This window comes from Cherax quadricarinatus, chromosome 53 (genome assembly GCF_038502225.1).
Source record: "Cherax quadricarinatus isolate ZL_2023a chromosome 53, ASM3850222v1, whole genome shotgun sequence".
In the NCBI taxonomy this organism is placed as follows: domain Eukaryota; kingdom Metazoa; phylum Arthropoda; class Malacostraca; order Decapoda; family Parastacidae; genus Cherax; species Cherax quadricarinatus.
In genome coordinates this window covers 12,709,585-12,722,084 of record NC_091344.1, presented here as the reverse complement: position 1 = coordinate 12,722,084, position 12,500 = coordinate 12,709,585, and the positions used below count along the sequence as shown (strand labels likewise).

Genomic DNA, 12,500 nt, shown 5'->3' with positions numbered 1-12,500 from the left:
TTGATATTGCTTTAATGTCATCTTTGCACCATTTATAACATTGCTGGTATATTTTTAAATGTTCATACAGTAGTGTACTGTAAATTGAAATAAACAGAATGGAGGAAATAAGCTCTTATATATATTATTTAGGTATAAATACTGGTCAGAGAGCCAGTCGTAAGTCCAAGGCGTCAGTAAACGAGTATGTCGCTAAGTGAGGAGAGGCTGCAACATTAAAAGAATTGATAGGGTAGAAAAGCAAGCTGGAAGTTAAAGATATGAGCCACATGGGTACCAGGAAGTATTTCTTCACTCTTAGGGTGGTTGGGAAGAGGAATGCTCCCAATAAAGTGGTGGAGGCAGGCTATATTCACATTTTTAAGAAAAGGTACGATAGGGTCTATGAGGCCAGCAGGGAGTGAATTTGGCAAGTGGCCAGTGAAGTAGTGGATCCAGGAGCTGAGTACCAAGCATAACACTAAACATTAACGTAAGAACTACACTGGACCACTCAAATTTACCAAATAGCTAGAAATCAACCACTTTAAAAACAATTACATACAGTGGAACCTCAAGTTTTCGTGATTAATCCGTTCTAAAAAGTCTGATGAAAACTGAATCGTATGAAAACTGAAGCAATATTTCCCATAAGAAATAATGTAAATACAATTAATCTGTTCCAGACACCCAAAAATATTAACAAAAAATACATTTCATAGAGAATAACTATAGTTTTACATACAGAAAACAATGAGAAATAAATATAAAGCACTAATTTTAATGGATAAATGAACATTTAAATAATTTTTACCTTTACTGAAGACTCTTGTTGGCATATCCTTTACAAATTATTGCCTCCACAACACTGTCTCTCATTAACTGTTTTTCGTTGATCCACACCAACAACAGCAACTCAACATCTTTGATTGTTTGCCATCACTACCACCCTCTACAACCATCACTACCACCCTCTACCACCATCACAACCATAACCACCCTCTTGTTGGCATATGGAAGATGGCAAGGAGGGGAGAGGAAGGAGGAGAGGTTATTGTTTGGAAGGGGAATCCCCTTCCATAAGGATTTCAGGTATGAAGGCCCTATCTGGGGTTACTTCCCTTCTTTGTCTTTTACTGGCACTTGCATCAGCTTGAGAGTCACTGTATCCTGTTGCACAAAAAAATCTGTCCAGCGAGGTCTGTTTCTGGCATCTCTTTAAGATTTGCATTGTCAATGAACATGTTGAAGACACAGCTTGCAACAGCTTTGTTAGGGTGATATTTCTCCACAAAACTTTGCAACTCACTCCACTTTGCACACACGTCCTTAATCATTGACGAAGGCACCTTCTCCCCTCTCTCTTCCACCTCCTCTTAAGCAATTTCCTCAGCTGCGATCTGTTGCTGTTCCAGTTGAAGGTCTTGCAGCTCTACAGTGGTTAGCTCTTCCCTGTGGTCATCCACTAACTCTTCCACATCCTGGCCACTCACATCCAACTTCATGGACTTCCCCAAAGACACAATAGATTCCACAGAAGGCATAAGGTTGTGTTTCTTGCCTTTTTTATCAAAGGGCTGGCACTCGGAACTTTCTTTGGCCCCATGGTGGCTTATTTAGCAGTTGCACTCAATAAACAAACACAAAAAACAATGGATTACGAAATGTTTCAGATGAACGAGCGGGGTGACGCTCACTCAATGAGAAACAAAGGCAGACTGAGTCACGAACGCATGGGATGCTTTGTGTGGGTGCTTGAGTGACTGAGGGCAGGTGGATGCATTTGGTACGGACCGTTTTCAACTCTATGAAAACCTACCGGATGTACGAAAACTGGGACAAAATTTTGACAAAAAAAGTCGTTGAAAACTGAATCCTATGAAAATTGGGGTATATGAAAGCCGAGGTTCCACTGTATTACATTTATTGTATCCGAGTGCCCGACGCCATTCGAAGCCATGTGGATCAGCAAGCCATGTGGATCAGCAAGCCACGTAGATCACGACGCCACATGGATCCCGATGCCACGTGAGGTGTGGACGATGCCATGTGTATCTATGAGCCACGTGAGTTACTGATGCTGCTGCCCGACTTCATGACGTCACGATGGCTGCCTGACATCACCTCGAGATGTCTGCTGATGTCACCTCGCGACGTCACGCCTGACATCACATGATGTCACATCGAGTGTTTCAGTAATTATGTCAGTATTGTTGAGAAGATTGAGAGAAGATATATCTAGTTCTTCTTTCAACAAACCGGCCGTATCCCACCGAGGCAGGGTGGCCCATAAAGAAACACGAAAGTTTCTCTTTTTAAATTTAGTAATTTATACAGGAGAAGGGGTTACTAGCCCCTTGCTCCTGGCATTTTAGTCGCCTCTTACAACACACATAGCTGACAGAGGAAGAAGTCTGTTCCACTTCCCCATGGAGAAAAAGATATATGTCGTGTGTTAATTAATTCCTCTCAGTCAGTGTTCTCCCATGTTAATGTATGGCTTAGTGTCAATTTTGTGCACAGAAAAGCATGATTTGCTAGTTTAAGCCATGTTGTGCCACATGTACCTCGGGTGTATGTAAAGTTTTCCGTTTGTCCAGTGTGGTCTGCGGCCAGACCCCTGTGTAGCACTTTGTTGCCTGTCACCCGGTGTGACCAGCGCGTTTGACAGCTGATATTACTCAGCTCCGAGTGACCGAGCCTCTTGTACAGAAAGCTCTTATTGTTCGCCGCTTGTGATGTTCTGCAGAATCGTACCTGCTACGTTTTCCATCGAGATTTGTTTCACTTCACTTCCAGACCTTCAGAGTGCAGTTATATGTAGAGAAACAAGTCTGGGGATGCTTAGACTAACCTCTGCTATAACTCCAACTGCTGAGAGAACGACACTCGTCAAGCCGTAGTTTAAGCCCTGTCGGCAGGCGCTGTGTCAGCCTCGTGTCATAGCTTCAGTGAGCTCCTGCACAAAGATGATATCACTTTGACTGCTAGCTCGCTCACTGCAGTATGGTGTATGATGTTACGACTCCCTGATGTTTCGCCCAGTCGTCTCTACCACGACTCGCTCCACGACTCATTCCAGGCTCGCCGGCAGTGACAGCCCAGCAACAGTACCAGTCGAGAAGTGTCCTCCTGAGTCGCTTGCCAGAAGTCCTGCCCAGCTGCCGAGTTTTGACGACACCTCACTTGAGGGCACCAGCATGTCGTGCCCCAGGTTGAGCGAAACCTGCAGCGACTCCTACGATGACTGCTTGACCGTTCTAGAGACCGTAACCCGTTACGTCACAGCTCAGCCGCAGCGATGTCTCCTGTGTTGCAGTATCTGTCCAGACGCAAAAAGGCGTGCAGTGATGCCCATCGATGCTCACTGCCTTTGACCACGATGTTTAGCACACCCCACATGTTTTTTTTCTTCCCTCCCTGTAGGAAGTTTTTTTTTTTCATGTCCATATGTATATATATGTTTTTTATTTTGTGTTCTGTGCCCTGTTCCTACGAGAGAGAGACCGAGTTTTTTTTTACCACCACCAGTATTGTCGCGTCGGGACGACGCGAGGTAGGTGGCCGAGCGAATGTAGACAGCCTGTACTGTCTGCACAGACAGCCTATGCTGTCTGCCAGCTTAGTTCATATTTCGCGGCACTAAGGTGCTGCCCTCTCTCGGCCTGCCCAGGTCAGTGGGACGCTGGTCCCACTCGCACTCGCTCACTCACTCACTCAGCGGCCCAGCAGCAGTCAACAGTCCTACTCCCTCTCTCCCTTGTGGGATGGCCCTCCTGGGCCATGGGCACAAACCCACAAGCCTGTGTACCCACCACGACTTTGCAAATAAAGAAAGAAGCCTCCGAAGATGTATAATTGAACCCCGCCCCGCTTGCAGCATCAGCAAATAATTCCGTTCACAAATAAGGCAACCAAGACACTAATAATGTTTTACAAATGGTCAGCTGCAGAACCCCAATGGAAATAAGTCACTCTGTCTGACTTTTTTGAGTTATCCTAGGTTCTCTACATATATGCTGCTATGTATGATAACCTATGTAACTGTATTTGTGCATATCTGAATAAACTTACAAATGTAAATGTTAAACATAAAGATCAAAAGTCACAATATCATAGCAGGAACAATGTGCAAATAACCCACATTTAGAATAGGAAACTTTGACAACATCTCATTCTGCCTTAGACTATTATCAAGTCACAACTATTGTAACTTGTACAGGTCCGACTTGGACTGGTCCAAGTCAGACCGAAGGGTCGTCGTAAGTTTCTTATTCCTATGTGTGGGTTATTTACATATTGTTCTAGTCATAGTATTGTGCTTTTTTTGTTCTCTATTGTGACTTGATTTTAATAAATCCACATTGGATCAAACTGTCATCTAAATTTCCTCATTAAGTATGGATTATTTATGAATCTTCCTGTGTATGAATGTTTTCTATACAAAATGCTTGTAAGTTGAAACAGAGTACATGCAATTTGTACATGGGAAGGCCTTCTGTATAGCAATAAAACTTCATGGTAAGAGATGTTACCTGGACAGAACTGACAGAGGGAACTGAAGATTTCTCTTTATCACTTAACTCCTCCATACCACGTAAGGTAATATTCCCATCTGGAAAGATTAAAACAAAGAATAAATCACACAAAGCATGTACAATATCCTAACCAATATTATTATTATATTTTTGGGAAAGCACTAAAGCCATGGGATCAAACAGCGCCTGGGAGAATGGGAGGCAAACATGTTCAATCCAATGTGTATTGCATCAAGACTTCCTCACTGGTGTAGGTGTACTTTGTTTCTGTGGCCAGTAAGCTCCCTTCTTTCAGTTACCGACAGAGGATTTTCATCAGCTATTTCACCTACCTTATGAGTTTGGAGCTCTTATTAAAGTAATAACAGTTATAATAATAATAATTACAATATACTAGTTGACAATAATCAAAATAATTAAAAATATCACTAATACAGCAGGTTAAGTTCCAGGATACTGTAAAGCTAAAATTGCTGTAAAGTGAAATACAGTGGAACCTTAACTTATGAGTTTAATCCATTCCAGGAGCTAGCTCGTAACTCAATTTACTCGTATATCAAATTAATTTTCCTCATTTAAATTAATTGAAAGCCATTAATTCGATCCTGCACTCCGGAGAGACGAGAAAAAATACTTGAATATGATGCTATTATCAACTGTATGGCTTATTTATCTATCACAATTCATCTAATATGACATAATAAACAATATAATTTGCACAGAAACATGATATATACTCTAGAATGAATAAAATAGGCCATAATAAGGTGGCAGAGGCAGTGGCAGCGGCAGAAGCGTAGGCCATTTCTGTCCCAATTTGACTATAGTATCTTCCCATGTTCTTACTGTAAAAGAAAATGGAGTATTTTTGAGGCTAACTGCAGTAGATCACTAGGACCCATGGTTAGAAAAAAGAAATTTGGCCAAATGACTGTAAAAAAATGCAAACAAGCACGAGAGAACTGCCCCAACAGGGATGTAAACATGTTTACTGCTTACCAGCTGTGCCAACTAGCAGAAGCAGGGGGGGATATAGTGTTGGAGTGGTTGGTACTTTTGTTTAATAAATGTATGAAAGAGGGGAAGGTACCTAGGGATTGGCGGAGAGCATGTATAATCCCTTTATATAAAGGGAAAGGGGACAAAAGAGACTGTAAAAATTATAGAGGAATAAGCTTATTGAGTATACCAGGAAAAGTGTACGGTAGGGTTATAATTGAAAGAATTAGAGGTAAGACAGAATGTAGGATTGCGGATGAGCAAGGAGGTTTCAGAGTGGGTAGGGGATGTGTAGATCAGGTGTTTACATTGAAGCATATATGTGAACAGTATTTAGATAAAGATAGGGAAGTTTTTATTGCATTTATGGATTTAGAAAAGGCATATGATAGAGTGGATAGAGGAGCAATGTGGCAGATGTTGCAAGTATATGGAATAGGTGGTAAGTTATTAAATGCTGTAAAGAGTTTTTATGAGGATAGTGAGGCTCAGGTTAGGGTGTGTAGAAGAGAGGGAGACTACTTCCCGGTAAAAGTAGGTCTTAGACAGGGATGTGTAATGTCACCATGGTTGTTTAATATATTTATAGATGGGGTTGTAAAGGAAGTAATGCTAGGGTGTTCGGGAGAGGGGTGGGATTAAATTTTGGGGAATCAAATTCAAAATGGGAATTGACACAGTTACTTTTTGCTGATGATACTGTGCTTATGGGAGATTCTAAAGAAAAATTGCAAAGGTTAGTGGATGAGTTTGGGAATGTGTGTAAAGGTAGAAAGTTGAAAGTGAACATAGAAAAGAGTAAGGTGATGAGGGTGTCAAATGATTTAGATAAAGAAAAATTGGTTATCAAATTGGGGAGGAGGAGTATGGAAGAAGTGAATGTTTTCAGATACTTGGGAGTTGACGTGTCGGCAGATGGATTTATGAAGGATGAGGTTAATCATAGAATTGATGAGGGAAAAAAGGTGAGTGGTGCGTTGAGGTATATGTGGAGTCAAAAAACGTTATCTATGGAGGCAAAGAAGGGAATGTATGAAAATATAGTAGTACCAACACTCTTATATGGGTGTGAAGCTTGGGTGGTAAATGCAGCAGCGAGGAGACGGTTGGAGGCAGTGATGTCCTGTCTAAGGGCAATGTGTGGTGTAAATATTATGCAGAAAATTCGGAGTGTGGAAATTAGGAGAAGGTGTGGAGTTAATAAAAGCATTAGTCAGAGGGCAGAAGAGGGGTTGTTGAGGTGGTTTGGTCATTTAGAGAGAATGGATCAAAGTAGAATGACATGGAAAGCATATAAATCTATAGGGGAAGGAAGGCGGGGTAGGGGTCGTCCTTGAAAGGGTTGGAGAGAGGGGGTAAAGGAGGTTTTGTGGGCAAGGGGCTTGGACTTCCAGCAAGCGTGCGTGAGCGTGTTAGATAGGAGTGAATGGAGACGAATGGTACTTGGGACCTGACGATCTGTTGGAGTGTGAGCAGGGTAATATTTAGTGAAGGGATTCAGGGAAACTGGTTATTTTCATATAGTCGGACTTGAGTCCTGGATATGGGAAGTACAATGCCTGCACTTTAAAGGAGGGGTTTGGGATATTGGCAGTTTGGAGGGATATGTTGTGTATCTTTATACGTATATGCTTCTAAGCTGTTGTATTCTGAGCACCTCTGCAAAAGCAGTGATAATGTGTGAGTGTGGTGAAAGTGTTGAACGATGATGAAAGTATTTTCTTTTTGGGGATTTTCTTTCTTTTTTGGGTCACCCTGCCTCGGTGGGAGACGACCGACTTGTTGGAAAAAAAAAAAAAAAAAAATTCAGGGAAACCGGTTATTTTTATATAACCGGACTTGTATCCTGGAAATGGGAAGTACAATGCCTGCACTCTAAAGGAGGGGTCTGGATATTAGCGGTTTGGAGGGATATGTTGTGTATCTTCATACATATATGCTTCTAAACTTTTGTGTTCTGAGCACCTCTGCAAAAACAGTGATTATGTGTGAGTGTGGTGAAAGTGTTGAATGATGATGAAAGTATTTTCTTTTTGGGGATTTTCTTTCTTTTTGGGTCACTCTGCCTCAGTGGGAGACGGCCGACTTGTTGAAAAAAAAAAAAAAACTTGCAAAGCTAATATTTTTAAAAGTCCCCAGCCTGGCCCAGTTTTATAGTATCAGGAATCAGCTATTACACATCAAGATAGGTTGTCATCAGCAGCTTCACTTTTCCTGAACTTTTCTCAACGATACCATTCTGGCAGCAATTGTTCACTTCTCAACTAAAAAGTGTTTGGAATATTTTCTTGCATACACAGACATTTGAGAAATCAAGTCACCTGACATAATGAAAGCACCGGCTTACAAATACATAACTTCAAATTAACACTGTAACCCTTACATACATTGTTTAATAAGAAATGAAAGTATACACCCAAAAATGAACTGCTAGAAGCTAATGAAATAAGTTATTGCTATGGTCAGGCTTTGAAATGAGCCAAGTGAGGATAAGACTTTGTTTGCAAAATGCTTGTAGAATTCAGCCTTGCATATGTAAGAAACAATACTCTATACTCTTTTTACATTAGAAAAATCATTTAAGAGAGCACTAAGAGAAAATTATATCAAATGTAACACTCATTTTCAGTCTTACCATCTTGGAAATCAACTTCAATATTGACAGATACTGGTAGATCAGATGGAGATTCTTCAGAATCTGGAGCAATGACTATACTTGCACCATCTTCCATTTTTCCCAAACTTTCATTTATTGTACCATCCAAGTGGTCTTTGGCAGTCATTCCTAGTACAGTAGGTCCAGACAGCCCCTGCTGCTTGTAGTCTGCATCTTCCATATCATCTAACTCTTCTAGGTCTTCTTTTAAGCCAGAATCATTCATAAGTTTCTCAAAATCTCGTCCCGCAATAGAATCCCGATACCTGGTTATAAGGGGAGTTATAATTTCAATGCATTTTCTTGGGAAATGTTAACCGTGAAAAGACTTATTAAACTTTATTTCAATAAGAATTTAACATAAAAGCCATCGTAAATTGACTAATGTAATGTCTTGCATCCAAGTAAAACAAGTAATAAAAATAATTATGCATCCCCTGCAGGAAGACCTAGAAAGACAGTAATTGTAGTGATAGATGGATGAGTGATAGAATTTAATGTTATTAAGTGCCACATAAAATAACAGAAATGGGAGAAAGTGATAAGAAGCCACACAAAAAGTAAATGGTGTATTTTATTAAAACTTCTCACAGAATTTTAAGAGTCATCACTGACAAATGAGTGCCACCGAAGGATCACATAAATGAAATGCTGTCACACTCCTAAGTGATACTGGCTAAGATAGCATTTCAATATATTGGTGGGGAAATGCTCATGATAAATATACCCCATTGCTTTGTTACTAATCATGTTATCTTTAATACAAAAAAGTTTTTCTATATAAAAGAAATATTACACTCTTATATCTGTTAATGCTTTTGGCCTTACAAATTTGCAGTTTAACTAACTAATGTGAAGGTAGAAAGTTGAAAGTGAATGTAGATAAGAGTAAGGTGATGAGGGTATCAAATGATTTAGATAAAGAAAAATTGGATATCACATTGGAGAGAGGGAGTATGGAAGAAGTGAATGTTTTCAGATATTTGGGAGTTGACTTGTCAGCAGATGGGTTTATGAAGGATGAGGTTAACCATAGAATTGATGAAGGAAAAAAGGTGAGTGGTGTGTTGAGGTATCTGTGGAGACAAAAAACTTTAAAAACGTTATCTATGAAGGCAAAGAAGGGAATGTATGAAAGTACAGTGGACCCTCGCCTAACGAACGCATCGCATAACGTTAAATTCGCCTAACGATACATTTTGACGCTAACATTTTGGCTCGGCTAACACTAAAAAACTCGCCTAACGATATTCGTTCTCGGGTACCAATTAATATCGTTAAGTGAGGGTCCACTGTATAGTGGTACCAACACTCTTATATGGGTGTGAAGCTTGTGGTTGTAAATGCTGCAGTGAGGAGGCAGCTGGAGGCAGTGATGTCCTGTCTAAGGGCAATGTGTGGTGTAAATATTATGCAGAGAATTTGGAGTATGGAAATTAGTAGGAAGTGTCGAGTTACTAAAAGTATTAGTCAGAGGGCTGAAGAGGGGTTGTTAAGGTGGTTTGGTCATTTAGAGAGAATGGATCAAAGTAGAATGACTTGGAGGGTGTATAAATCTGTAGGGGAAGGAAGGATGGGTAGGGGTCGTCCTCAAAAAGGTTGGAGGGAGGGGGTAAAGGAGGGTTTGTGGGCGAGGGGCTTGGACTTCCAGGAAGCGTGTGCGAGCATGTTAGATAGGAATAAATGGAAATGAAAGGCTTTTACGACTTGACAAGCTGTTGGAGTGTGAACAGGGTAATATTTAGTGAAGGGATTCAGGGAAATTGTTTATTATATTTAGCCGAACTTGAGTCCTGGAAATACGAAGTATATACGTACAATGACTGCACTTTAAAGGAGGGGGTCTGGAATATTGACAGTTTGGAGAGACTTCTGAAGTGTCATATCTGAGTGCCTCTGCAAAGACAGTGATTATGTGTGTGTGAGGTGAAAGTGTTGAATGATGATTAAAAAAAAAAAAAAAAAAAAAAAAAAAAATCACTGAATCACTGCCTAAAATTACAAAATTTATATATTTTTGTTTTTTACACATTAGCCATTTCTCACTAAGGCAGGATGACCCAAAAAGAAAGAAAAACTTTCGTCATCATTCAACACTTTCACCATCACTTATACATAATCACTGTCTTTGCAGAGGTGCTCAGATATGACAGTTTAAATGAAAAAATCAATTTTTTTTTAATTGTTGCTTGTAAATACCTCTGGATACTTGTAAGACTTCAGTAAAACATAAATCATATACCGTGAAATCTCAGCTTACGAACGCTCCACCATACAAATTTTTCAGGATACGAACAGTCATTTGGTCGATTTTTTGCTTCTGGATACGAACGAAATTTCAGGATGAGTACTTCCCCCTCAAGGAAGGCTCCTTAAATAAATAAAAATAAATAAAATATTTATTTCTTTGAAAAGGTTACAATGTGTGTTTACATATAATATGATTGGAGCAAAGAAAGCCACTATCATGCTGAGGCATTTTGGGCAGACCTAACCTAATACGTATAGACTACAGTGGACCCCCGAGTTTTTGCTGCCCTGAGCATCGGCCGCTTTGAGCTTCGACTGCTTTTTTCGGCCAAATCTTGTCCCAAGTTTCGGCCTTTGCCCCGTGTTTCGGCTGGCATACCAGGTCTGTCCGCCTGCCCACACCTGTGCGCCTCCCCACGCAGGCATTGTGAGCCAGTCTTGCTTTGTTTATCCTTGAGTGAACATTACCCTGCACGCTCATCCTAACATTTCACAACAAATTCATTGTGTTTAGTGTGTGTTTATTGAATATAACTGTGAAATAAGCCACCATAGGCCCAAAGAAACTTCCTAGTGGCAGTTGAAGCTCTTGCTTCAACTGGAACAGCATCAGACCACAGCTGAGGAACTTGCTTCAGAGGAGGAGGAAGAGGGAGTGAAGGAGGTGCCTTCTTCAGTGATTAAGGACATGTGTGGAATGTGGAATAAGTTACAAAGTTTTGTGGAAAAATACCACCCTGAGCAAGCTGAAACAAGCCATCTCTGCAACATGTTCTGTGACAAAACAATGTCCCATTTTAGGCAAATCCTTAAGAAATGCCAGAAACAGAGCACTCTTGAAAGTTATTTTGTGTGACGGGTCCAATGACTCTCAAGCTGGTCCTAGTGGCATTAAAAGACAAAGAAGGGAAGTAACCCCAGATAACGACTTGGTACCTGAAGTCTTTATGGAAGGAGATTCCCCTTCCAAACAATAAGTCCTTCCTCTCTCCTCACTATCTTCCAGATGCCAGCAAAAGTTGTCAATAAAACTATGTAAATGTGATTTTAAATGTTTATCTAAATGTTTATTTATGTTTTGTATCACTCATTGAAGTACTATATGTATGTTTTAAGTACTATATGAATGTTAAGTAACTTTTATTCTTTAAAAAATATATTTTTTTTTGCAAATATTTTTGTGGGTATGGAACAGATTAATTGTATTTACATTATTTCGTATGGGAAACATTGCTTCGACTTTCGGCCGTTTCGAGTTTTGGCCTTGCTCCTGGAACGGATTATGGCTCAAACTTGGGGTTCCACTGTACTTAAGTCTAGACAGGTGAAAAGTAGTGGTTACCATTGTTTTGCTGATGGTGGTGCCAACTATGGCAACCTTTTGAAGTCATTACTGTTGTTATTATTATTATTATTATTTTTATTATTATTATTATTATTAACTATTATTATACTATTATTATCATTATTATTATTATTACTATTATTATTATTATTAGTATGTAAGTGGTAAGGGGCTCTTGATCTAGGGAATTGAATCTGTGTTCCAGTTCCCTAAATTAAGCCTGGATACCTTCCATCCCCTCCCTCCCATAAGTGCTTCCCCATTATAATAATAATAATAATAATAATAATAATAATAATAATAATAATAATAATAATAAATATGTACATACTGTACTATAATAATAATAGACGGCTTCGAAAGGCCATCACTAGATGGCAGTGAATACCACAACAATGTGGGGGCGGTTATGGCCACCTCCACTTGCCACATAATGACATAATTTATTCATTCTACAGTATATATCAGGTTTCTATGTTATTAATATTGTTTATTATGTCATATTAGATCAATTGTGATAGATATATAAGCCGTAGAGTTGATATTAGCGCTATATTGAAGTGTATTTTTCCTGCCTCTGAGAGCAGGAATCCTGCTGGAATGGATTAATGGTTTTTCAGTTAATTTAAAGGAGGAAAAGTGACTCAGCATATGCACAAATCAAGATACGAACAAATCAGGAGACGAACAAGGTCACGTAATGGATTAAGTTCATAAGCTGAGGTTCCACTGT

General features: G+C 39.7%; 1 protein-coding gene across 1 annotated transcript in view; it reads right to left on the bottom strand.

Moving 5' to 3' along the window:
• Nucleotides 1-10,536, bottom strand: part of LOC128692260 (zinc finger protein 883-like) — a 95,605-nt gene extending 85,069 nt beyond the window's left edge. Inside the window, exons 1-3 of the mRNA XM_070096327.1 lie at nt 10,415-10,536; nt 8,152-8,438; nt 4,515-4,594 (exon numbers count right to left, since the gene is read on the bottom strand). Of these exons, the coding sequence (XP_069952428.1) occupies nt 4,515-4,594; nt 8,152-8,398 (327 nt within the window). The 5' untranslated portion in view covers nt 8,399-8,438; nt 10,415-10,536. The remainder of the gene's footprint in view (nt 1-4,514; nt 4,595-8,151; nt 8,439-10,414) is intronic.
• Nucleotides 10,537-12,500: the final 1,964 nt, after the last annotated feature.